Source organism: Diplotaxodon limnothrissa, linkage group LG11 (genome assembly GCF_057381915.1).
Source record: "Diplotaxodon limnothrissa isolate DT_005_m linkage group LG11, D_limnothrissa_male_GT1.1, whole genome shotgun sequence".
NCBI classification, from domain to species: domain Eukaryota; kingdom Metazoa; phylum Chordata; class Actinopteri; order Cichliformes; family Cichlidae; genus Diplotaxodon; species Diplotaxodon limnothrissa.
In genome coordinates, this window is record NC_140606.1 from 30,454,072 (window position 1) to 30,481,382 (window position 27,311).

Below are 27,311 nucleotides of genomic sequence, written 5' to 3' on the forward strand. Positions count from 1 at the left end.
TATTTAATATTACTTTCTACTCGAGGATCTTTTTCTACGTAGCTGACGCTGGTAACTGTGCAGGGGCGGATCTAGCAAAGTTTAGCCAGGGGGGCCGATAGGGCATTAACAGGGAAAAGGGGGCACAAAGACATACTTTTCTTTCTTATTCTCATTTAAAATGTCTAGCTTTTAATAAATAATTATCTGACACCCAAAGTTTTAATTTGATGTAAAATGAATAGAAGTCAATTACTGTATATAGTAACTATTAAGTCTAATATATATACCCTAGTAAGCTATAGTACTTTTTCCTTTGGGAAGGTACCATCTGTGCAGTCTGCAATTTTGTTGAAGAAAGATGTTGAATCTATTTAATATTTCTTGAAAAATAATTGATTTCTGTGCATTTTTTTTCACACTGCATCAAATTAAGGTTGATTACGTCGATTAAGCATCATGAGGTGGAGCGTGAGGGGTGGTTCCCTATTTTTTATTTATTTATTTTTGTTGTTGCTGGGAGTTGGAACCCTATTAGTTAGGTTGCTTAATATTTATGCTAAGTACTCTTTAAAATACCAGAATAGGGAGGATGGTGTAGGTTTAAGTTTATTAGATTGATCAGTATTGCTGAACTATGAAATATATTTTTTTGCATACAGGTATAACAGAATAGCTTTAGTGTACTTGTTGTTTTAAACTTGAGTATGAACTTATACAAAATGCAGCAAGATATTTAAAAAACAGTTTTGTTGATTAAAAAACACTATATCGGATTCATATCGGTATCGGCAGATATCCAAATTTATGATATCGGTATCGGTATCGGACATAAAAAAGTGGTATCGTGCCATCTCTAATATATATATATATATATATATATATATATATATATATATATATATATATATATATATATATATATATGTGTGTGTATATATATATATATATATATATATATATATGTATATGTGTATATATATATATATATGTATATGTATATGTGTGTATATATATATATATATGTGTATATATATATATATGTATATATATATGTATATGTGAAGCAACTTTAACTCAATGGGATAACTATGAATTAAAAAGAAGGAAAACGACAAAAGTGGAGAGACATAAAAGAAGAAAATCTGTACTCTGACCTACTGAAACCAGCCCAGTGGAAAGGCAAGGCAGCAGAAATTATAGGTTAAGTCCAAGCACACACACGAGTAGGAGAGAGAGGAGTGTGTATTTGCAGAGTGCATATGTGAGGTATGTCTTCTTCTGCTTACACAGAAGATTATACAGTAGCTATAAGACTAAGACTAAATGTAGACCGAGTGCATAACAGTATCTGCTCTCTTTGTTTCATTTCCCAGAAATGCGCTACACCAAAGTATAAATGTCTCGTAGTATCAGTGTCAACATGAGAGTAACCATGTGTGTGTGTTTGAATGTGCCCACACTGATGTGTCTTTTTGTGCCTCTCAGGTCATTGTGATGTCTGCCTTTAATGACATCTGATGAGACTCCAGCGCCTCTCTCTCTAAAAATAAAGCAAACTCAATTACCCGTCGTCACTACCTTCCCTGTTTGCACAGACTGACCTAATGTGATCTTTTTCACACAGAGTGTGTATTCTTACAGAGCATGTCGTTCCTCCGAACAAGGACTTCCTGTGTTTAGGAAAAAATGGGAAGGAGCTACCATTCACAGCTAGCAAACATATCATTTTGTTGCATTCTTCCTGTAAAAATATGCTCACCTCTGATGCTTGTGTGTCAAAGAGAGGGATATTTTGCAGTGCTTGTCACAATTCCTCATTATGGAATCAGGTAAAACCTATTTTAATAATTCAAAACATTTTTAGAGTCATTATAAAGAAGTTATATCTGGCTTCTGTAGCGGGAGGATGTCTCCATATGTCATTGGTTTGTGAGTCAGTTAAAGGATAGGGCAGTCCCCTGACAATATTTAAGAGGAATGCCATTGTAATGAGTGACCTGAGCCAACCAATCCTATGCTGATGTCTTCCTTTCTTTTTTCTTTTGAAAAGCAGCAGAATAAGCTGAAACCCTAGTCCATTTGTATTGTCAGGACAAAGAGAGACCATTGTGGGCAAGAGGGGTAGAGGGGAGCTGGTGGAGGTAGGGGTGTAGAGGGTCAGGGAGGGCAGAGAGGAGTTAGTCAACGTCTGATGCCTGCTGGGTGGAGTGCTGGGGCTCACGGCAGTCGGGGTGTGCGGGTCAGGTAGTGTGTACGTGTCTTTTTTCTTTTTTTCCCCGTCTTTTTTTTTTATGAATGATGAGCTTGAAGTTGCAGGAGTGTGCATTTGTCCAGCTGGATGGAGCTTCATTAGAAAAGCAAGCAGCAGGGCGGGGGAGGTTATGTTGGAGGAAGGGAGGGTGAGTGACGGGGAAGCCCGCGCACTGCCTCTCTCACGCTCTGAAGTTTAGTCTACTCCAGCTACAGACACCACAGCATAGAGAAAAGGAGAGAGACAGGGGAGAGAAATGGTGCCGGACCCACTGATACCACAGCAATGACTTATTACACTCACAGTGTGGATTACAAAAGTCTTTCACCTGGAGTTTGGAGACACGTGATTTATTGAATTTTGGAATTGTTTCTCTGGTGGCTAAATGCTTCCTTTGGGCAAAATGCACTCCAGAGCAAAATCACGGAGCTGTGACAACTACCTGTGTATAAAGGTACGAGCTTGAAATGTGTTTAATTACAGGATTTCGGTGACTCTCTGGAAGTTTTTGCACATGCTTGAACTTTGTTTTGCCTTTTTTTTTCAGCCACTTTATTGCGTGTGTGTTTCTGTATTATGGCGGTAGATGTTTTTGATGTCACTGTTCAGAGATGGCTGATATTTTGACTTGTCGCTGTGTAGTCAAAACACAGCAGGAAGCTTTTCATGCATGCATTGTGTTAGAAGAAAAGGGAGGACGACACGAACGATGATCGGGATTATGTTATTGCTCGATATGCACATATATCCAGCGGCTCATTTCTCCTTTAAGGGAATATAACATGGACTTGTTTGTTTGTAGCGCTCTGTTCACTTTAAAGGGTGATGAATTCCTTTTGCACGGCCTGTCTGTATCATTACTTTTGTTGTGCAGTTGTAAAAGATGAGCGTTTTAGATTTATTTCTTCACTAGTTATAGATCGTGTGCGTGTTGATGATGATTAGAAATTAGAAACGTGGACTTTTATCTGTAGGGGGAAAAGGAGAAAGCAAGATATGATAAACAGACTATTATTTCTGGGAGTCACTGAGATACACAAGTTTGTATCCTCTCTGATATCTTTATCAACCTCCCACTTATAATGGAATGCACCCACTCTATATTTACCCTGCAGAGGTATCAACAGACTTTGTCAGGCTCCTTTGTCTCTGTTGTCACTACTTATCACTGCCCTGATTGGCTGAAGGACCTCCATTCACTATTTTGTCTTCATTAATGAGTTTTATTGAATTGAACATAATATTTAAATGTGTGAGATTCAGTGTTTCATACACACTGGCAGAACAACAAGCCTGCGGTGCTGTTTACATCCTGAAGCAAAGTCATTAGTCGCTTTCCGGTGGTATAAAGTGAGTCTTTTCCATAAACACTGTGGGAATATGTGAAAATTACTCTTTAATCCATCAGTAGTGGTAGTTTTTGTCGGTCTTATTAAAAAATTTTTAAAAATAAATCAAAATAATACGACTTACTGACCCAGATTAAAAAATACGTTGAAAAGACAGAAACACCCCTACTTTCTTTACTGTAAAAGTAGTACTTTTGGCTGTGGGTATGTGGGTGGTCCAGTTTATCGCCTCACCTCTCACACCTATCTGTGTTCATCACACAATCCTTTTGTCTCGCCGGGTTATCTGCTAAGATAACAACGCTACAATTTGCAGCAACAGCTAATCTTCTTACGGACCACAGCATTAGTATGATTATGCTTTTATTTCTCGAAGCGTGTGCTGTGTCTTGTACACAGAGAGTGTGGCGTTTGTGTGTACAGTTTGATGTGTAATTACATGTCTTAAGCTCCTCGTTAAGGGCCGTATTTCAAACTAACAGCGATCTCAAGTAACCTCATTGACTTTGTTATGGCTCCTTGACATAATCAGAAAATGTGGCTTTTAAATGTATTCAGAGTACAGCGTGCACCTTTTGCCTGACCACACATCCCAGCATCTCTCCTCTTACTGTCGTTCTCTCATGAGATAGGATTTCTATTGGTACAGATCAAAAGCTGAAACTTACTGCGGGCTTAATGGGGAGGTCTCACTAGACTCTTTTGTTGGCATCCTGGCACCTGGCAGCGGGGCAGGTCTGAGCAACCTGTGGCCTTTGTCGTCCCGCTGCCTTTGAGGCTGTTAGCAGGTTGGTTAGCGAGCAGCCTCTGTGGGGGCTCCAGGGCTCTCCTGTTACACTCCCCTGGTGGCTTCATGCTCCACTGGAGTCCTGGCAGGCAGCGTCTTTTGTGTCCCTGACCCACTAAATGTGTCAGTGACCACCTCGTGTTTGCTTCTGTGTCTCTCACTTTTTCTTTTGGTTTTGATACACTTCTTTCCTTATTTGCCCGACTTTTCAGTCTTGACACATGATTTCATTAAGCGTTGCAATAGAGGAATCACCAACTAATCAAGCATTTCACCACCATCCGTATATCTTTAACTTTATAAAAAAGGAGGGGGGTTAACAAAACAGAAAAGGTCAAACATAACCAGGATCAATCCTCTGGGTTTGCTTTTTTCATCAAGAGACAAAACCCTTTAATGTTTAACCATCCCATTTGCTCTGATCACCTTTTTGACAGCTTGTTTACTGATGGCACAGACAAAAGTGTCCCACCTTGAGCTTTAAAGCCATTAATTACCACCTCAGTCTGCCATCAAACAAGCAGCCCATTAGAAAGATCAGGCATCAGAGAGGTTGGGACTTCCCAATTTGCTCTTGTCCTGCCTGAAGCTCTGAAGCTAGACATACACAGCTATATACACTGCATTCCTGTGTGGCTCAGAGCGGATGGGAGGCTCAGCGCTGGTGGTTAAACTTGGTCACTCTGCTGAGACGTGCAAATATATCTCGTGCTAGACAGGTGACACTTAATGAAAAGCTTCCATTTTTTTCATGCCAGTGGGAAGTTCTGTGTCTCTTACCATAGGTAGGATTTTATTTACATGTGTCACTACTCTGAGTGTAAACAATGGATTACCCATCTGTTGTTATTTTTAGTGCGGGTTTTTTGTATCCATACTGTAGCACTGGATTACATAGACAGCCACTCCTGCGCAACACGATGTCTAGCCTTTGAATTGTAATGTTGGCTAATTGTTCTTCAAAACACTGCGTCTGTCACTACCCTTGTTTTTCTGCCTTAGGAACCTGAATTGAAACTTGCTGGTGTGTCCGAACTATGCGGCTGAGGCTTTCCTCCCATTGTTAGCTCTCCTCCAATAAAACTCCATGTTACTCCTCTCCTCCTGAGCGCAACAGTGACTAATGCCCAGAAAAGTTTTTGTCTCGCTAAAGCAAGCTGACTGCTAATGGAAGTGGGTGTTTTGTTTCAGGCCACCGACACTGTACTGCACATACCACTTAGAGAGGCGGAGTGCACAATGAGCGCCTTGTAGTAGAGTCGTGGCATGTGTACGAATGCGCTCAACTGTACTCACTCTCCTCTAATTGATGGTGCTGCACTGCTTAGATCAACAAGACAGATCCTACAAAGGGTGAAACATGGGCTGTCTGACCACCAAAACTCAATAGAGTAAAGGCGATCTCTTGATTTGTTGGCAGCTTCTATTTACATGCAAATGTCGCATAGAGATTCAACTGAAAGTAGCAAAATGCATCGAGGAGCTGCATATTAAAGCCCTGTGTTGGTCAACATCTTGCAAAGTGGTAACACTTTATTATACAGCCCCCTACTGAGGGTGTAATTCGCCTGTAACTAACTGGAATTTCAATGTATTTTACTTGTAATTACAGTGTAGTTATATACTTACAGCTAGGTACTTTAGAATAAAGGCGTGAAAAGGCAGGTCTTTGCAGGAAAAAAGAATTATACTATAACTAAATTGTGTCATTAGAAATTGTGTTAGTAAATTTAAATTAATGTATAAGTAATTTTACATCATTCATGAGTAATTTTAAGAGTAATTTCCTTTTTTTTTAACATCTTTTTTTAATATCATCATTTAATATTTATTATGTCAATGTGCATGATGGATTTTATACGATTCAATTTCCCCACTTTATAGGGTCAATTCTTTGGTGTTCAATTTTGATTGAATTAATTCTAATTATATATTTCTGTTTATTTATTCGAGTCTTTGTTCCATCATATAAATGCATTTTTGTTTTAATTTACTCATTTTGAAAGTTATATTTGAACAGTGATTGTAAAAGGAGAAATACAGTAAAGTAAACTTAAGTAAATAAATTTACTTTACTGTATATACACAGGTCTATAATTTGTTTCTTTTAAGTTTAAAAGGGAGAACGATACTTATAATATTTATATTGTTAAAAAAACATAAATTTTATATATAAATGTGTACCTACCTTTAAATATTTGTTGGTAAACATTTCAAATAAGTTCATACAGGACTATTATACCCTTAGTCGTGGGCTGTATTATAAAGTGTCACCCAAAGTTGTTATATGTGAGACATTTCCTGACATTGCTATTTATCTGTGCGCTTATCATGAGAGACAGATGTCTCTATTCCACGGCTATGTTCCATTCAGGAAGGACACATAGTGGAGTGATGTTTGGCCTTGGCACCGACAGAACAGAGGAAGGTCATAGCTTGAACCATGACTCCGGCTACTACTACAGGTCATCCTCATTCAGATCTGTTGTAATCCCAAATATCCTGTCCTCATCATCAGACAAACTGTGTTGGACATGCAGTTTGGGAGACCAATGGCGGTGGCCCGGGTCATGTAGGGGTCAAATCATACTATGTGGCAACACGGATGCTGTTGGAAGGTCATGTTCCACCGTCCTGATCGCAACTGGAGTCCAGTTTGGACTTTCCAGTTTGCCTGTTTGTGTTAGCTGAAGGTGACGTCATAGTAACCAGGTGTTTCCCCTCTGCCGGGATGCCTGATATTCCCTGTCATGTTCAAACTTCCTGACAGTCTGGCTAAATGGGAGCCTGCATGCATATGTTTATCTAGTTATATATTTGTATACTGTGCACAGATAGCTTTTATTTGATTTTCGTTGCATGCATTTCAAGGAATTCGTTACAAGCTGTCTGGACTAGGAGTTGCTAACCTGTGACTCCAAGAAACATCTTACTATGAAATGTTTGTCTCTTCTCCTTTTCTTGTAAAATCCAGGAAACTTCAAAAATCTGAAAACTCCTTTACACAGCACTGAGGCACAAAATTGTCAGACTGTTGCTTTTATTCAATTCTTGCTTTTACAACTGGAAAAGGAAAAATTGGCAATTCATTAAAAAAATAAATCTCAAAATCTCCATGTCAAAAAGACTGGAAGCCACTTATTTAGACTCACATCTGCTTATATGTTAATGTACCCATCTCTTGTTTTTCTCAGGACGCTGAGTCTTTGGACAACTGTATCCAGAGCACTTTGTCTGCCCTGTACCGTCCCTTCAGTGCCACTGCTGTCACCGTCCTCTGGCAGCTGTTCAGCGTGGTGGAGAGGCAATATCGTGGAGACGGACTCCGCTGCCTCATCGACTTCTTGCTTCCTGCCAAGAGGATCCTACAGATCATACAGAAAGAAACCTGTGTGAGTGCTTGATAGTAATGGTATCTGAGGTTAAATTGAGGAAACCAAGAATGTCTGTGTTTGGAAGAGAAGATGGATAGAGATATAGAGAGAGGACATGGGGATTTAAGAAAAGAAACCAAAACTATCTCACTGTCTGGAAAGAGATAAACAACTAGAAGTTAAACTGTGAACAGTTCTGCTGAGTGTGAATATTTTTCCTGAGTGGGAAAAGTGAGACTGAAACAGAGTTGATTATTGTTCCGGAAACAGGCAACAAGCTGAAAAGCAGCCATCATTCTCTGAATAGCGAAACACAGGGAAACTGTGGAGTGCTTGAGAGGGAGCCATGGACTCTAGGGTCCAGCATGAAATTCAATATTCTCTCTCAAAAGCTTTGATTGCTGTGGGTTAGGGCCCTACCACCAAAGCACTGAAACTGTATTCCTCTGCATTCATCTCTCTGGTGATTACACTGTGACGATAGCCACAGAGCAATAGTTTCATCTAAGCCTAGCCCCTGAGAACAGCTTGCTGTGCATGAGTCTTTGTAATGTAGGCAATATGAGAGGCTTCGGAGGAAGATCACATCCTCAGCCTTTGCCATGACATTCATAAGAGATGAAAAAAGCCAACCCTTGAGCACCGTGTTTTTGCTCTTAGGGTTTCATGCTGTCACAACACGGATTTGTGTTGTGGTTGCTGTGAAAACGGGCCTGATCAGACAGGTTTTCGTCTTTAGCTGACAGTGATTCACTCAGTGCACCCCATGAAAACACCTTGCCTCTCCATTACAGCTAAACATGTGTTTAAATACTGCTTTGCAGATGTCAGTTGAAATGATCCAAGTCGTACCACAGCTGAGGCATGACTCACATATATGATAACAATGTTTTACGGGAGTACTGACTGACTTCTCTTTCTCTTCACAGGTAAAGTTCAGAGGCTTGCTCTTTTATCATGAGGGATGGCCTCTTTGCATCCATGAGAAAGTTGTCCTGCAGCTTGCACCTCTGCATAAAGTCAGATTAAAGCAAGGAGATTTCTACCTACAAATTGTTCCTTTAGGACGCAAGGCTGCCAAGCTAGTGATAAAATGTTTGTCGATCAGTGGGCAGGCCATTGCAGAAATCCCTATTTCAGAGAGCATGTACGGCAGCATCTTCACAGCTGAGTTCTTACAGAATGTAACACGTGACCGAAACCTGCATCCGCTACAGAACTGTCTGCTTACCACTGGTACGGCTGTGTTCAGGACACCGTGGAAGAACGTGGTCAACCCACTCTTTGTCAGCAACACAGCAGACGCTATAATGCAAGCGCACTGCAGCCGAGGTGGTTTCCGTGCCCATCTCAGCACTTGCAGCACCAGCGGATCTACGGGGACTCTGGACAGCCATCGCAGCTCCAGAGAGTCCCTGCACTCTCAGGGAGCTGACTCCATTTTCTCTGAGCCCAACTCCCCGAACAGAAACCGCATGGACTCTAGCAGTGAGAGCCATAGCACCAGCACAGCTGACAATGCTATACCCAAGATTAAAATAAAAAGTCTCACTGAGGAGTGTGGTACAGGAAAGGGCGGTGAGGGCAGCAGTGCAAGAGAGGGAGGACTGGGGTCCAAGATGCTCTCTTTCAGCACAGACCTCAGTAACCCAGGCCCTCGGCGCCGTCTCCACAGAGACTCTGCAACTTTTGAGACCAGGAGACTTTTCAGAAAATCTTACATGGAAGCACTACAGAATCCCATGACCCTTGGGTCGAGCTCTGAATCCATCTTGGAGGAGAGCTCAGAGCATAGTGCTACCCTAAGAGAGAGAACTGTGACACCGGGTAACAGTCCCGACACACAGACCTCCTCCAGAGAACATTCATCGCGGAGGTTAGGTAGCCGGGGATGGCTCAGCAGTGATGACTCCAGACCCAGCACACCTTTACTTTACTTACAGAGAGGTTTGCGGAGTGCTGAGAGACGAGCAGAAAGGCGCTCAAAGTCACTGGAGAGGACTAACAAAGCAGGCCAGGTTAAAGGCCACCGGGAACGATCTTCTTCTGGAGGATCAGCCGGAATTTCACCCAAAAAACTAAACTATGCTTTTCGTTTCGGAAAGCTGGATGTGGAGGCCATAATTCCTGGAATTGAGAGGAGAAACAGCAAGGATGAGTCGGGTAAGTCCTGATGTTAAACCTCGGTGCACAAAAATTACACTTAAAGTCATAAATGTTGGTCATTTTTTGCACCAATACATAAAGAACATTTGCTTATAAATGTTTTTTTATGCTTTTCAAGTAAATTTCAAGTGCAGTATTTGAAATGTAGTCATTATATATAATCACGATTATGATCAGTAATGTCATGAACACAGCAAACCTAGCAATTAATTGATCCTAGCCAAATGTAAAGACACAGGAGCCAGTTGGTGGCTCATGTCCTGAAAATCCTATTATGGCAAAATTGCTGCAATTCATTTAGCGGGTACTTAAGAAATTTCTCAAGAAACAGGAATGAACGAACCAAATGGCTAAAATACCTATTTACACCTGATAAACATACATAAATATCAGGAGCATTAATTAAACTCAATTTATACTGTAAGGTGACCATACAGTATCCTTGAGAAAACCCAACAAACAAGCTACGTCCACCCCCACTATCAGCACAGGACTTTGTAACAGTAAGAAGAAAAAACTCCTTTTTAACAAAAAATAAAAAAAGTTCCAGCAGAACTAAGCTCGGGGAGGGGCAGCCATCTGCTGCAACCAGTTGGGGGATGAGAGGAAAGAGAAAAGAAAAAGAAGAACATAAGGAGACAGGACAAAACATACTAAGAAAAGCGCCTCACACAGAGTGCTTCAACAGTTTGAGTCTATAGTAGAATAACAAAGAGATGGTTCAGGGTCACTTGATCCAGCCCTAACTATAAGCTTTATCAAAAAGGAAAGTATTGATAATGTAGAGAGGGGGTGTCTGTCTCACAAATTTAAACTCGGCACTGAAGGGTCTGCCTCCAATTCTACTTTTAGAAACTCTTAAGAAGTACAAGTCTGAGAGTGAAGTAAGAGTGCAGTCTTTAAGATATGGTGCTGCCTGATCATTCAAGACCTCATATATCAGGAGAAGGATTTTAAATACAGGGAGTCGATGAAAATAGGCTAATATTGGAGAAATATGCTCTCTTTCTCATCTTTTTAGTACTCTTACTGCAATGTTCCAGATAAACTGAATGCTTTTAGGGAACTTTTAGAACTACCTGATAAGAATGAATTATAATTATCAGCCTAGAAGTAATGAATGAGACAGGATGTTTCTAATTTTGCAAATGTTGTGCAGATAAAAGAAGGCAGTCCTACATATTTGTTTTAAAATAGTAAATAAGGTGTTAATAGAGGTTATGCCATCCAGAGTAAGCTGGGCACCGTGCTTCTAAGATTTTTAGGACCAAATGTAACAAGAAAGAAAATTACATACAGGCTGGTATGTCTTTTAACTAATTGATTTGTATCATCTCGTTTCATCTGGGCTGCAAGTATATGCACTGTTTTCTAATAATGTTGCCTAAGGGAAGCATGTATAATGTAAAAAGTAGTGGTCCCAGCACAGAACTCTGTGGAACTCCATAAATACATTTCACACATGAAAAACCCGTGCGTTTACCTGTACAAAGAGGAGTCTATCTAATATGGAGTCTATGATTCCTTTAATATTAGTGTCTTCTAATCTCCGTAGGAAAACCTTGTGATCAGCAGTATCAAATGCTGTTCTAACAAGACAAGAAGACAGATGTGTCTACCATCAGAGTCTATAAGAAGGTCATTTGTAACATCATTAGCATTATCTGGATTATTTTGTAAACAATCTCTATGACACAAGAAGTCCAGAGAGTGGGACTTTTTGCTTATTTATTACTACACTAAGGATGTATTGTAGTTGCATATTTTCCTTCATTACTGTGAACACTGACACTTTAAATTGTGTTAACCCCAGGCTTGTGGTGGTGCTGTAGTACATACTCACTAATAAAATCGTAAAAGTAATTTATTTGTAGTTTTTAAAAGACACAATTAAAAAGTGTTTCATAGTCAGGATAAAATCCACACCAAGTGTAGCCTAAAAATCCTGACATACATGCAAGCATAAGTTCATACATGTATGTACCTACCTGAATGGGCAAGGCCTTGCCATGCAGGCAAGTACGTGCATGGTAATTATGTGCATGCAGGTAAGTACGCTGTGATTAATAAAACTTTAAAATGAATTCTAAGTTTAAGTGGAAGCAAGTGGTGGAAGGAAAGAAACAGTGTTGATATGTCATCGCTAGCTGCTTTTTTTTGTTTGTTAACGAGGAGGATGGGCTGGGTAGAATTCCACATAAAGATATGTGAGGGAGACAGCGTGTAGTAAAAAGTTATTGACTGACAATACAGGTTTGTTTGTTTAGTTTTGTTTAGTTTTGGGGTTTGTTTGGTTTTTATCAATTTTTCTTAGTTGAAAGAAGCAGTATAAGTTTAGAGACTCAAATGCTGGTCAAAAATAGTATAGACCATTACTAGTATAACAAATGGTGATTTAATCTGTGATAAATCTCTGAGAAATGCCTCTGTACTAGAAAACTGCACAGGCATTTTCAAAAATCTGACAGAATCTGAAACATCTCAGTTTTAACAGGTTTGGTTTACCGATGGTTAAATCATCATGTCACTAATCAAATAATACACCCTGAGGTTATGAAAACCTCTTAATAGCTAGATGGTGGTTTTGCAATAACAGCCTGCAGCAGGACTGGTTATAACAGTTCATTAGATGACTACAGTTGGAGTCTGAGTGCTCATAACTCTCAGCTACTTCATTCCGATTGGTGACAGATAACCTTTCACAGCCCACTCTGTGTGTTTTTTGGCAAGTTGAGGGAACAGGTACAGTCCAACCCTGGAAAGAGCACTTTAGTCCCAATCCTGTGTTTTCTTTACTGCTGTCAGTCTGTTTTGTTTTCTGTTGGTGCGTTCTGGGTAGCTCAGGAAAACACTGATGTGAGAGTACCACCTAGGGAATCATGTTGTTTTTAGAGCTTCTTCCGTGAATTGAAATGTGAGGTTAAAAAAGGCAGTTTTGTTCATTCTCTAGTACTTAACATCGGGCAGTGCCAGACATTAGCTGTGAGTATTTGTGGGTTTTTTTTAAAAAGTGGTTTTAATTATGTTGAAAAAACAGCACTGGGCAAAAATACAGTATATAAATTCGATTTTTCAGAGATTACTTCAGAGGGATTGAATTTCAGCTTTTGGCAAGCAGGTTTTTCCAGCAACATTATAGAAAGTCGTGTAAATTCTGTAAAAACTGGCATCCTATAGTGAGATGAGCCTTATCAGGAATGAGGGCTGCAGCAATCCCAGATGGGTTGCTCGTTTACACAAGTTTAACTTGTGAACAAATCAGCTGCTGGGGATGTTTTTGGAAAACAAACTTTTATAAATTGAGCCTTTGTCTTTTAACTATAAAAACCCGAAAGCTCGCTGACTCATACAAGTCTGAAAAACAAAGACTCTATGATTGATTAAATTACTTGTGATATGAGCCAACAAATATCCTGATTCTTATATGTGATCACTAAGTGATAATAACCAGTGCTTGTTTAGTCTTTGATGACTTAAAAAAGTGTCAAACACAGAAGATAGAAAGCAGACTGTGTCACAGGACAATACACAGGAAGCTTTAGCCTACTTTTGTCACTTCCTCTCAAAACAAAGCATTTTAGGAAACCTGCAGCAAACACAAGCGTGGTCACACAGTCGCACAGGAAATGCACTAATTCTCTGAAGACAATAGAGGCTGAGCTGGGAGGGCTTATTATCACAGAACAGAGCAGGACAATACTCAAACTGCTTATACAGACAACACATCACAGATAGATAACTGCAAATTTATTATAGACATAACACTGAGTTTGTGTAAAGTTTTAGGCTATGTTAATAGTTGGAGTACTTTTTAAAAACCTTTTTTAAGCTAAAATGGCATATATACTGTCCAAAAACCACAAAAATTCAATTACCAGTAGTTATCATGTAGAACAAAGAAAAGCAGCAAATTGTCACATCACACATGATAAAATCAGTGTTTCCAGGGATTTTAGCTTCTGGACCACTATTTTTTGTTGATTAATTCTAATTATGTACCGTGCATGCTCATCTGTCCATTTCATCCCAGTTGTTGGCCAAGACACCATGAAGTATCCTGTAGGATGTAGAGATACTGGATTGGATATTAGAATGCAGGTTTGCAGCCTCAGGTTCAGGTCTGTAAACTGTGGTATCAATTAAAAATTCCAGGAGCACAATTCTTGTAAAAAGAGCCTTGAGCTATGTAGAAGTGAATAGGAGGAGGTGCAGGTATGAGAGTCTGCCTGTGACTCAGCCTGACTAAACACCTGGACTCTGTGATGACTCAGGTGAACTCACTAATTGAGTGCACTTAGCTGGCCACTAATAAACACACTTTCATGAGGTATCACCGCTAGGAAAGAGAGTACAGAAGTGAAAGGAAGCTTCAAATTTCTATTGATTGCACTGTGTTGTTGATTGCTTGCTTAATAAACATCAGACTAGTGCTCAGATTTTTTTATTTGTCTTTACAGGACAGCGTAACGACAGCCTGAACAGTGAAAGCAGGCGGCACAGAGCTAGTGGAGAAGAGTCGCACAGTCCCAAAGCTGCAAATGGGACAACAATCAGAGTGGCCTCGGTACAAAGCTCCTCATGTGACTATAATTTAACCTTCCCCAAACTGGTGTCAGAGGTCAATCAGGAGCTGCTCACATCAGCGGCTGTGATCCTGCCAGGTAAAGGACAGCTGATTCAGACCCATCAGCCTGTACTGAAATTATTTTATCCATCCATCCATTTTCTCATAAATCCTGAACCATGAAATAATTCCCGAAACATTCAGCTTTTTTTGAAATTGCAGTATTTATTGAACTTTCTAACTAATTAAGAAAAAAATGAATATCAATTTCCATATATGAGTTTTAACCTTGATCGTATTTGCTCATTTTTATCACATTTCTGATTTCCAACATTGCGCATCTTAAAAATGTGCACTTTATTTATGTTTTTTGGTGAAAATTATGATGTAATGTCTCAAAAATTAATAAAAAAAATGATGAAAGATATTTCACTTCTTTTCAATTCTGAAATCATTCAAAAATAAAATAACACACCTCCCCCCCAAAAAGCGAAGGTAATGGACCGAAACTTTTCTATTGATGCTAAAAAAGCAACAGCAATAGAAACTGAAACATCTACTAAATTATCTATCTAAGGGAGGCCTAGACAAAACCATTAAAAATGTGTGTTCTTATTATGTGAGTGATATTTCTCCTTGTTTTTTTATCGAACTGGCATTTCCAAAACTTTTTTGCTCTAAAAAACATTAGTTTGTCATATCACTATGAAGCTTGAGCAGTTATATTTTTGGTGTGGGAAGAAAGTAGAGCTAAGTTCTGACCCCCATCTCTGCTTTCTCTCTACCAGGGACCAGAGACCGTAGTGGGAGAGCAGTGGTGCAGGTGTGCACAAGAGCTCCATTGTGGGCAAGTGAGATCTGCACCGTCCACGATCTGACGTGCTTACTTAGCTACTACTACTCAACTCTGCGGTAAGTCATGCATGCAGTATGCCGGTTTATTTTGTCTGGGTTAAAAATGACTTCTACACCTATCATTAACTTCTAAGGTGAACTCATCCAAGCTAGTGTTTTTAACACTTTTCCAGTTTTCTTTCCATTCCAGCTTTTATTTGGAGCTATAGAACAAAGAAGTCTTTCCATTAAGTATAGTTGAACATATTTTTTCATCCCTTATTAGATCTCTTATTAGACAACACAATGTGTTTGCTTTAAGGTCAACATCCATCCCCCCAAAATTGCTTAGAAAGTCTGAAACTTAACTTTAAGTGTCACTTCATCATCACAAAAATCTGTGTTCGTGTACAAATTTGTCAGGTGTCAAAATATTGTATCACATCATGCCATCATGTGTTTGACAGATGCTACAATAACTGTAATGCTTCGGTTTTAGGAAAGAAAGGCGTGATCAAGGTATAACTGTTGTAATAGACTGCAGAAGGCAGCAGCCTGTTCCAGCTCTGTTGTCATCGCTGTCTGAGTTTCAGGTGAGCCCACACTGGAAAACATGTAATTACCCTCCAACACACCCGGAGAGTTTTCAGGCCCTCTGCTGCCTCCTGCACTGTAATGTTATGTGTCTCTCTGTCAGAGATAAAATACTGCCTCATTCCTTACACATTTCCTTTTGTTCTGCCTCTCTGTCTCTGGCATAGTGCGGTTTTTCTTTTTAAGAGGCACACCTTAAACTTGTAGTGTGTGCACTTCCAAGACATTTTTCTGAAAAAGGCTGGCCTCAGGGCTTTCGCAGAGGAGCCTGTCCTTGCTTGTCTGCTTTTAACCACACGCTGGGAGCAGGCTGGCTGCAGCTGACTCGCAGGAGAGATATCATACTCTGATAATACATTTCTTCCTGATGTAAAGGTGATAATGCTGTAAACCTTGACACAAACATCCGAAGTCACTTTGAACGCACAGTACTTAGCTGTTCATAGCATAAGAACTATATGTTGTATTATAATCTATGTGCTTTAAGTGTATCTTAAATAAAACATGCTCATGTGTTTTTTTTCTAGACTTTAATACCACATGCACTTTACTCAGTTCTGTTCCTGTCGGACAAAGAGGTAGCAAGCAAACCCGAGAGAGACATCAGTGTACAGGTAAAAATAGAATAAATGTGCAGTATTCATGTTGGTGAAGGCTAGGCCTAATTTTGTTTACACACTTGCAAGAATTCATTTCCATTTGTTACAGGGATGATTTTTGAAAGTTTCTTATCTGATCTTATTACTGCAAGCCGTGATGACAGAGATTTTTTTTAAGCTGCGCAGGAGACGTGCTGTGACTGAAATCTGGATGTTTGTTTATGTTTTTCTTTTTCTCCAGACAGAAACTGTGTCATCTTTGAAGGCCCTGCTGAAGTACATTGACCAAACCCAGCTCACACGAGACCTGGAGGGCACCTTCCACTACGATCACAACCACTGGATCCAGTTCAGACAGGTGAGTGTGACTAAGGCGACTGGAGTAGAGTGTAAACATGTATGTAATACCTTTTTTCCAGTTTCATGGTTAGATGCTTGATTTCATAATGAAAAAAGACACCCAGATTTACAGGGCAATGCACCTCTAAGCCAGATAAACATAGGAGAAGTTTGCTTTGAACTCTTACTAAGACATGACTAATGTAACCAAGGATTTTGCTGTCTAAAACAAATTATAGCTGAGTACTGTAAATAATGTAAAAGGGGAAAAAAAGTAAAGCGTTCTGGCAGAAAGCCCCAAAGGCAAACTTCCACCACCAGCAAGCCAGTTGAAACATGATCAGTTTCACATTTGGTAATATCGCTGTTTTGACACTGTAGGTGTTAACAGTCTCACTTCCCTTGCTTTCATTCTTCCTCTTGTCTTCTTTTACTTACAGAAAATCGAACCTTTTGCCGCCAGCTGTAGTGCGGCCATCACCTCCCTTCAGGAGTCTATTAGCTCACTGAGCGCCAGCAGCAACCTAAAGACCTCTAAGGTCAGAGCAAAGCCCTGCAAACAGTTTGGCCTGCTGATTTATGTGTCTCCACTCACACACAATAGATGTCTGCTGGCTTTTTTTTTTTTTTTGTAGTAAAATGTTTACCAGTTTGTTTCATTCTTAGTTTCCAGGATATTAAAAAAAAAAAATCTACTGTGTAAATGTGACCATCCATTTACCCGTGTCCGTGTTTATGTCAGGAGGTGTCTGAGGTGTTAGAAAAGCAGAAGCATCTCATGAAGTGTGTACTAGATGACACCTGTCTAAACCGACTCCGTCTGGAAGGTGGAACTGTACTTGCCCGTATCAGGAAGGAAGAAGCCTGCGACAATGAAAACTACAGGTAGATCATGATAGGACGCAATGGTGCCCAATGGTCATAATGAGTAGTACCCATGATGATTAAAATAAACTTCCTGTAACCTGTCTGAATATTGTTTTTCATTTTTTTTCAGGGACACTGTCGACATGTTAAACGCACTCTACAATCAAGTAGATGAAGAAGTTCATAAGCTTGTGATCCTTTCAAACAAGTCACAGAAACAGTTAGACAGCTTGCTGGAGGCGCACAGGTTTGAGGAGCAAACTCAGCAGGTGACTTTTACATTAAATACCATATTCCCACCTGCTCTGCAGAGCTTTTCTTTTCTTTTTTTTAGTAATTGACAATTCCTTTCTCTTTTTCAGATCAAACTTTGGTTCAGTGTCGCGGGAGAGAAGCAGCTTGCGCCTTTGGAATCATTAACTCTGTCTGCAGCCAAAATAAAGGAGATGAGAGAGAGCTTGAGCCAATTTCTGGAGGAATCAGTGGTAAAGATACCTCAACTTTTACGTGAACTGATTATGTTATATTTAACTTTTAGAAAGGATTCAGTGCTAAATTTATCTTTTTTGCTCACAGAACCAGCAGAGACGTGGCCTGCAGCTGGTCAAAGAGTCTCCAGAGGCCCTTCCAGAGGTTCTTTTCGACTTTAAACAACATCTGGGTTCCATTTTGAGCAGAGTTGAGCAAAGGAAGGCGAAGCTAGATATCCTAGCCAACCTGTATGAGTTCTATGATTCGGTAAGTAAAATTCATGCAAAATGATACCACATTTTAATTGATGACCTTTCTTAAAAGATTGAACACTGAATGGTTTGTATTTAGCCATATTGTGTATATCTAACATATTTAAACCACCTTTTTACACCTGTAGGCAAACCAGTGGATGGACCACTGTCAGGATTACTTCCATCAACTGAGTATGGCCAGCCCAGGGGGAAGATTTTCGCCCTCTGTGGTGCAGGTCCTACAGGATTACTGCACTGAAGCATCCAAATTCTCCATGGAAAACTTCAGCACACTTAATGACATGGTGCTTTCACTGGAGTCTCCTGAGCAGCTGCAGCAGTGGAACGCCGTGTGGCACAAATGTAAACAGACCAAGCAGCAGCTGGAAGAGACTTTGGCTCGAGCCATGGCAGCAGCTCAGGACTCCACAGCTGCCGATACGGATTCTCTGAAGCCTGCAGAAGTTCAGATCATCACTCCAGAGCAGCGTGGAGCTAATGGATGTGTGCGTTTACCTGGACCAATTAAGCCATTAAATTTTGAGGACAACAAAAATCTCTCTGTCAGGCCTTTTTCCAAGAGTCCCACAAGTTCAATCTCCTCTTCATCACACTTCACTTTCTCCCCCGACAGCGAGAGCAAACTGAGACAGAGCCCACCCATGTTTGATGACACAGACAGCGACTGCACTATCGACTCGATCGTCTCCTGCCGCTCCGAGCCCATCTACTCTGGAGCCTCCCGGGTGCGCAAGCAACCCATGAAGAAGATCATGAAGAAGACCATGAGCCATGAGCTATCCCCGAGAGACAGCACCCACTCGGATGTCAGTCACATTCACGGATATACAGGCGTCTACATTAAGGGTTTGGAGGTGACCAATAACGTGTCTGCAGAGAAGAAGCTGCAGAGACCTGATGTGATGAGCCCCACGCTAGGCCGCAGCCGCAGCATGTCTACGCCCTGCAGGATCCATACCAGGCGCAGCGATGGAGATGGAAAGAAACAGAGCAGGTGAGGAATTAATCAGTTATATCAAGAATACGCTGGGATAGAATCTGATGAGTACGTAGTTATAAACAACACGTTTATGATATTTTTGTAAGAGATGGAAAAAAATACCACACAAACTAACATTTTCATGATAAACTACACCAGCCTCAGGCCTGTTAAGCCAGTCATGTGAAGTTTTTAAAAAGCCTTCAAATTCTCATATTAACTGCTTTAAACCTGCCTTATACTTTCTTGGAACCGACCTGTTAAAAAGTAGTGTGTAGTTTTCAGGTGATTACTAGGCTTTAATGACAGTCTTGTGGTATTACTTTAATGGTGTTACAGTCAGTTATTGTCAGATTAGTCATAGACTTGCGTACCTGCGAATATTACAGGTAAAAACAAACCAGACCAGCCAAAATATTCAACTTTTTATATTATGAAATGAAGGCGAACAAATCTAACCCTCAGATTTGGAGTTTTTTAACTGTTTTTTTTTGGGAAACTCTCTGTCAAACAATCAAAATTGTCCACATTATCATCCCTGTTGTTCTCAGTCTTAACCCTGATGCGTCCTTCTGTTCAACAGTAAAGTGCAGCACATCATGGACGAAATGATTTCCACAGAGAGGGAGTACGTTCGCTCACTCAGCTACATCATTGAGCACTATTTCCCCGAAATGGAGCGCCTCGATTTGCCTCAGGACCTGCGGGGGAAACGGAGCATCATTTTTGGGAATGTGGAGAAACTGTGGGACTTCCACAGCCAGTATTTCTTAAAAGAGCTGGAGGCGTGCACCCAATCCCCGCTGTCCATCAGTAGCTGTTTTCTGCGGCATGTGAGTATCCTTACACTTAATTTGAAACAGCTTTCAGGTCTCGTTGCTTCATCGAGATGTGTTGCTGTATAGTTACTAGCTTAGTTTGTCATGTAGTGATTGTTTCATTATCCCACACTGGTCCATTATTGCTTGTGTGCTCATGTACTCAGCAACAAAATGAAAGTACCTGGTGAATTTACAGTCTCTGAATCATTCGGCACGCTTTGTGAATCATTCTGACATGTCAGCATACATTTTGCTGTAGTGTTGTAACTTGTTAATGTTGTGTGCAGGAGGATCAGTTTGGAATGTATGCTCTGTACAGCAAAAATAAGCCGCAGTCCGACGCTTTGCTCAGCAGCCACGGGAACGAATTCTTTAAGGTGCGTGTAGAATCTCTTACTTTGGTTACATTCCTCACACAGTGACTGGATACAGGCTGCAAAACAACCTTTCAACCTCTCTGATTATAGACAGGTTTACGAGAAAATGACCCTACTGCTTACTGAACTTATTCATTCATGTGTCTCAGTTTCTATTTTAGGTGTTTCTTTTTAATCCGGCATCCAGTAAATTAAACATAATTAGGTGTTAAAACAGGACATAATTTAGGGCATATGTAGTTTGTAATCATCAATCCCTCATGATGTCTGCTTTTGTAAGGATATCACAAACCCACGAATGAAGTGATGGCAGTTCTTTTTTTTAATCCAGGCAGTATCTAAAAGTGTAATGATGATTTCTTCCTCCAGAATAAGCAGATGGAGCTCGGGGATAAGATGGACCTGGCATCCTACTTGCTGAAGCCCATTCAGAGGATGAGTAAATATGCACTGTTGCTCAAAGACCTGATAAAAGAGTGCAGCCAGTCCCAGGAGCAGGAGCTGAGTGACCTTCGCACTGCAGAAGAGATGGTCAAGTTTCAGCTCCGCCATGGGAACGATCTGTTGGCTATGGACGCCATTCGAGGATGTGATGTAAGTTATAGGCAGGCACAGATATGAAACAGAGATACTCAAACTTAGGTCATCAAAGCTATTTTTGCTGGAGTTCATTGTGTTAAATGCGATACAGTAGAATAAGGTCAGACTCCCACCAGGAATCGCATTGTTCTCGCTGATGTGTGCAAGCAGCCATGTTTCCTCTCCAGGTGAATCTGAAAGAACAGGGTCAACTCCGCTGCCAGGATGAGTTCATGGTCTGGTGTGGTCGCAGGAAATACCTCCGCCAAGTCTTCTTGTTTGAAGACCTCATCCTCTTCAGTAAGACCAGGAAGATAGAGGGAGGATATGACATTTACATCTACAAACAGTCTTTCAAAGTAAGAATTTATTGTTTGAGGAGGATTTATTTTGTCTGGACTGCTTTTAGAGTAGAGCTTTACTTTTATATTCTTATTGTTTTCTGTATAGACAGCAGAGATAGGCATGACCGAAAATGTCGGTGACAGCGGCCTACGCTTTGAGATCTGGTTCCGTCGGAGGAAGTCACAAGACACGTTTATACTCCAAGCCAGCTCTGCAGAGGTCAAGGCGGTGTGGACAACTATTATTGGGAAGATTCTGTGGAGGCAGGCGCTCAGAAACAGAGGTCTGTTTCTGTGACAGACTGTGCACTTTGACACAAACTCTTAAATACATCATACAAAACAAATAAGGTGACACACACGAACATTTAGTCATTGGAGATATTTTTGTGCTGGGATTGTAGAGCTGCGCATGCTGGAGATGGTGTCTATGGGAATTGGAAGCAAACCGTTCATGGACATCAAGCCAAGTGACGCAGCTATCAGTGACAGAGCCATTGAGTATACCATGAAGGGGGCAGGTGAGCTGACTTTGGGAACTAAATATTCTTTTTCTTTCTAATGGAATATCTGTGTTTGCTATTTGCGTCATAATCAGTACAATTAATGCATTAATCTTTCTGAAGGTGTGATAACAAATAAAGTACCACAACATTGGTTTTCATTGTTGCTTATCTAACAGCTCACTTCACTTCTCTCTAACGCCAGAGTCGAGGACGAGAGCGTCCATCGCAGTGTCCTCATTTGAACACGTGGCCTCGTTCAAGAGGCCTCACTCCACCATCTCCAACAGCAGCACCTCCTCCTCCAGCAGCCAGTCGTCCTCCTCCCTGCTGGGCTCCCTCAATCTCCACCTGTACTCCTCACCCTCTCACCCGCACACACTTTCGCACCCAGCAGGCAGCGTTCCCTCCTTTACCCAGTGGCCCTATGACTGCATAGAGGAAGATGAGCTGGAGCAGGACACCGTGAGCCAGCCCTCCATGAGTGAGTGACCAGATGTGCATTCGCCGGTTTTGTTTTGTTTGTTCACAGTTTCTCAAGTGTGAACCTTATCCAATCTAATCACAGAGCACAGAACAGAGCAAACTTTGGTAATTTGCACTTCAAACTAACCCAAAATTATTACACAAAACTGCATTGCATGATAAACAATAGAACAAATAAGTAGACATGTAAATAAAACATGCAGTTAGGTGTCGTGTTTGCTGCTACCACAAGGAGTCACCAAAGTCACAAATTCCTACACATAAAATGTGTAAATAAATGTCTTTTTGAACACTTTAATAACGTGCAAATGACAGAAAATTTTAAACTCAAGCTGTGAATGAAGGGAACAGAGTCCTGTCTTGCTGATCTTGTATTGCTTTATTTATATATCTAATTTTTCTCCACGCTTTCTGTGACAGTCATTGAGAGCTCTGAGACATCCTCTCAGTGTACATCCAGTGAAAGTGTGACAGGACTGAATACGCTCGCCGTACCCGGGCACACCAACGTCACCATGGAATCTTACAACAACAATGAGTCCTCTTCTTTCCTCTGCTCCACCACACCTCCATCCTCCATAGCAGAGCCCTCGATTTTCCAGAAAGATGAAGACCTCCAGCCCCAAGGCACCAAGTTTATCACAGCAGTGAGTGTTTGATTTCCGTCATTGTTATTGTTATATATGTAAAAGAAAACTGAGGCTGTATTGTTGCAGCCATCACATTTTTTCATACTTTACCTCTGCCTAGCTTCACTTCTTCCCTTCTCCTATGATAATTTTCATGTTACAGCTTTCTAAGAAGTTGTCATTTAACTTTGGCACATTGTTCCCTATTTGTGGTTCATATGTGCCTCTTTGATTCTGTGTAGCAGTCTGGAAAGCAGAAAAGACCAAGACAAAACACGCTCAGTTGCCACTCAGTTAAGGTTTTTGTGGAAACCTTTTTTTTAAAAGTGTTAAATTGTATGTGTGGTCATTGTGGTTAGTGTTAGCAGTTTCCACTGTTATTCAACTGCATCATTTGTTTCTGACAGTCATTTTCCATTCAGTTAATAAACGCAGGTGGGCTAAATAATACAACATCTCTTTGTACAACATATATAACAGGTCACCACAAACAAACCAAAACTAATCAACAGGACTTTTCAGTCCAAGTGACATTTCCTGAAACCCCTTTCAGACATGCACTCCCTCCCAGCAACGTGCTGATCTTTGAACATGTCGGCTTCGTTTCTGAATTCATCTGTCACGCATTTTCGCCGTTCTTAATCTGGAAGCGTGATCTTTCTCTCTTTCTAAGCCCGAGCGTGAGAGGCAGGTGCAGCTGCTGCAGCACGCAGTCTTTTCTAAGGAATCGTAAATACACAGACGATGCCCGCGAGCGCGAGACAACTAAACGATCCAAAGTGTGATGACAGTTCGACAGACTCATTTGGACATTAGTGGCAAAAATTGCATAAATAAGGCTGTAATTTGATGAAGCGAGCAACGTTTGTAAAGCATTTTGAACATTTTCTGCAAAGAAACTGCATGACTGTCTGGATTGGCTGCAGCTATATGTGCCTGTTATTGTAGTTTATAGTTTTTAAGATAAAACAGCTGAGGCAGAAATGAGCAGTTATTTACATCTTACGCTCATGTTATTCTAAAATGTCTCTCTGAAATCTTTTTTTTTGCAAACAGCAACAACATTAGGATTGGAAAGAACAGCTGTTCAAAAAACAGTTTAAAAACTGTTGAACAAGAAATATAAAACTACTTTTTAAAGAAACTTCAAGCTGGAAACATAATTTACTTATTTTACTCATTTTAATTTACATAATACTGCACTTCACATAAAGCAGGCCGTCCATCATCTGCAAACCTTTTAAGGTCTTTTCTTGAAAATATATATGTTTTCATCACGTTATCTACACCTGGATCTTTAGCTACGAAGCGCACACTCCTTATTAGACAGCTATACTAATGAAGCAGAGTGTCCTGTAAAGGGGAACTGGTTATTTAAATGTTATTTTTAAGGTGGATGTCTTGAAGCAGAAGTACAGTGGGGCAAAAAAGTATTTAGTCAGCCACCGATTGTGCAAGTTCCCCCACTTAAAATGATGACAGAGGTCAGTAATTTGCACCAGAGGTACACTTCAACTGTGAGAGACAGAATGTGAAAAAAAAATCCATGAATCCACATGGTAGGATTTGTAAAGAATTTATTCGTAAATCAGGGTGGAAAATAAGTATTTGGTCACCTCAAACAAGGAAAATCTCTGGCTCTCACAGACCTGTAACGTCTTCTGTAAGAAGCTTTTCTGTCCCCCACTCGTTACCTGTATGAATGGCACCTGTTTGAACTCATCATCTGTATAAAAGACACCTGTCCACAGCCTCAAACAGTCAGACTCCAACTCCGCCATGGCCAAGACCAAAGAGCTTTCGAAGGACACCAGGAAAAGTATTGTAGACCTGCACCAGACTGGGAAGAGTGAATCTACAATAGGCAAGTAGCTTTGTGTGAAAAAATCAACTGTGGGAGCAATCATCAGAAAATGGAAGACATACAAGACCACTGATAATCTCCCTCGAGCTGGGGCTCCACGCAAGATCTCATCCCGTGGGGTCAAAATGATCATGAGAACGGTGAGCAAAGATCCCAGAACCACACGGGGGGACCTGGTGAATGACCTGCAGAGAGCTGGGACCAAAGTAACAAAGGTCACCATCAGTAACACACTACAACGGCAGGGAGTCAAATCCCGCAGTGCCAGACGTGTTCCGCTGCTGAAGCCAGTGCATGTCCAGGCCCGTCTGAAGTTTGCCAGAGAGCACATGGATGATACAGCAGAGGATTGGGAGAATGTCATGTGGTCAGATGAAACCAAAGTAGAACTTTTTGGTATAAACTCAACTCGTCGTGTTTGGAGGAAGAAGAATACTGAGTTGCATCCCAAGAACACCATACCTACTGTGAAGCATGGGGGTGGAAACATCATGCTATGGGGCTGTTTTTCTGCCAAGGGGACAGGACGACTGATCCGTGTTAAGGACAGAATGAATGGGGCCATGTATCGTGAGATTTTGAGCCAAAACCTCCTTCCATCAGTGAGAACTTTGAAGATGAAACGAGGCTGGGTCTTCCAACATGACAATGATCCAAAACACACCGCCCGGGCAACAAAGGAGTGGCTCCGTAAGAAGCATTTGAAAGTCCTGGAGTGGCCTAGCCAGTCTCCAGACCTCAACCCCATAGAAAATCTGTGGCGGGAGTTGAAAGTCCGTGTTGCTCGGCGACAGCCCCAAAACATCACTGCTCTCAAGAAGATCTGCATGGAGGAGTGGGCCAAAATACCAGCTACTGTGTGTGCAAACCTGGTAAAGACCTATAGTAAACGTTTGACCTCTGTTATTGCCAACAAAGGTTATGTTACAAAGTATTGAGTTGTATTTTTGTTATTGACCAAATACTTATTTTCCACCCTGATTTACGAATAAATTCTTTACAAATCCTACCATGTGGATTCATGGATTTTTTTTCTTCACATTCTGTCTCTCACAGTTGAAGTGTACCTCTGGTGCAAATTACTGACCTCTGTCATCATTTTAGGTGGGGGAACTTGCACAATCGGTGGCTGACTAAATACTTTTTTGCCCCACTGTAGTTGCTTCTATAGTTTCACTCACTACTTTTTGCTCTTTTGTTTTTACCAGAGCAAGACCTCTCATATAGCAGTAGGCCTGTCTACATTGGTCTGACTCAGAGCTGAGGGGTTTTAGCTCAGTAAGTAACCGATGTCACAGGGGTGGACATCTGTAATGTTCCCTTCACAACCTCATTAACAACTGTGAGGATGTAGCCGTGGCCTGAATACTAATATGTGTGAAAAAAAAAAAATTCTTTTGTGTTGTGTGCTGCGTGGGAGTTTGTCCTGATGGGTTTAGTGGGTTTAGTGGGCTGTCCTTCTGATGGGTGGTTTGGCTCTTTTTCATGTTTCTCTACCTTTTTTGGCATGAGGGTGAAGCGAGTATCATAATAAAAACACGTGTTGTTGAGATTGTGCATGCTTGAACACATGCATGTTATGTTTTAAGAGTGATTTTTTTTTTGTATAGTATCTGTGTGAGTTTTGCGTTTTTAAGAATCTTGCTGTTTTTTAGCTCAAAAAGTGGAAGAAATTTTATTTTTTTTAAAAACAAGGCATTTATAAAATAGCCAGTGCAGCTGGCAGTATTAACGTGTAGACGTAATATATTTTTATAAAAAAAAAAAAGACACCATAGGCTCTTTAAATTCTAAGATAATCTTGTCCTTAGTGGCTCTAAAGGTTATTTAAATGACACGCTATCGATGTTTATGTAACACCAAACTAAGCAAAATGCAGAAGCAGCGTGTGAAGAATTAAGTATGAAGAGCGTAAGTAACAGCCAGGCGCTGTTGAGCAAGCGTGAGAACCTCGATCAAAGAAAAAGTCTGGGAATTCTGCAGGTTTGGAGCATTCAGGTGTAGGAAGGGTTTCAGGGTCATTTTCCAAACAATTTAAAGTAATTCTTTACAAACTAGAGAACCTTTTATTCTCAAATGTAACGCTCAAGACATTTGCCAAACGTTCCCAGCAAATTGCTGCGGTCGGACCGTTCGATACGCAGAGCTACATCTCAGACGCTACACATGTCACTTCACATGTTAAGTGTGTGACAGTATAATTAGAAAGAGGGTGAAACTGGAGATGTTTGGCAGTTATGAACAGCACCATGTTTGGTAAAAAGCAAACACAGCATA

General features: G+C 40.7%; 1 protein-coding gene across 2 annotated transcripts; it reads left to right on the forward strand.

The window, feature by feature from the left end:
* The first annotated feature begins 2,457 nt into the window (after window positions 1–2,457).
* Window positions 2,458–26,287, forward strand: plekhg4b (pleckstrin homology domain containing, family G (with RhoGef domain) member 4B). Of its 2 annotated transcripts, none has more exons than XM_085365743.1 (23): window positions 2,458–2,687; window positions 7,564–7,761; window positions 8,673–9,906; window positions 14,367–14,570; window positions 15,262–15,385; window positions 15,807–15,900; window positions 16,429–16,515; window positions 16,742–16,858; window positions 17,280–17,378; window positions 17,582–17,724; window positions 17,837–17,975; window positions 18,069–18,191; window positions 18,283–18,444; window positions 18,578–19,446; window positions 20,015–20,264; window positions 20,540–20,629; window positions 20,999–21,223; window positions 21,397–21,567; window positions 21,659–21,836; window positions 21,957–22,073; window positions 22,261–22,539; window positions 22,962–23,188; window positions 26,243–26,287. In XM_085365743.1, exons 1-23 carry the CDS (start codon window positions 2,619–2,621, stop codon window positions 26,285–26,287), a joined length of 5,244 nt encoding a protein of 1,747 aa, XP_085221869.1. In that variant the 5' UTR covers window positions 2,458–2,618. The 2 variants fall into 2 exon arrangements, with proteins under 2 accessions (XP_085221869.1, XP_085221870.1); XM_085365744.1 differs by having other exon boundaries at window positions 18,069–18,188; window positions 18,292–18,444.
* Window positions 26,288–27,311: the final 1,024 nt, after the last annotated feature.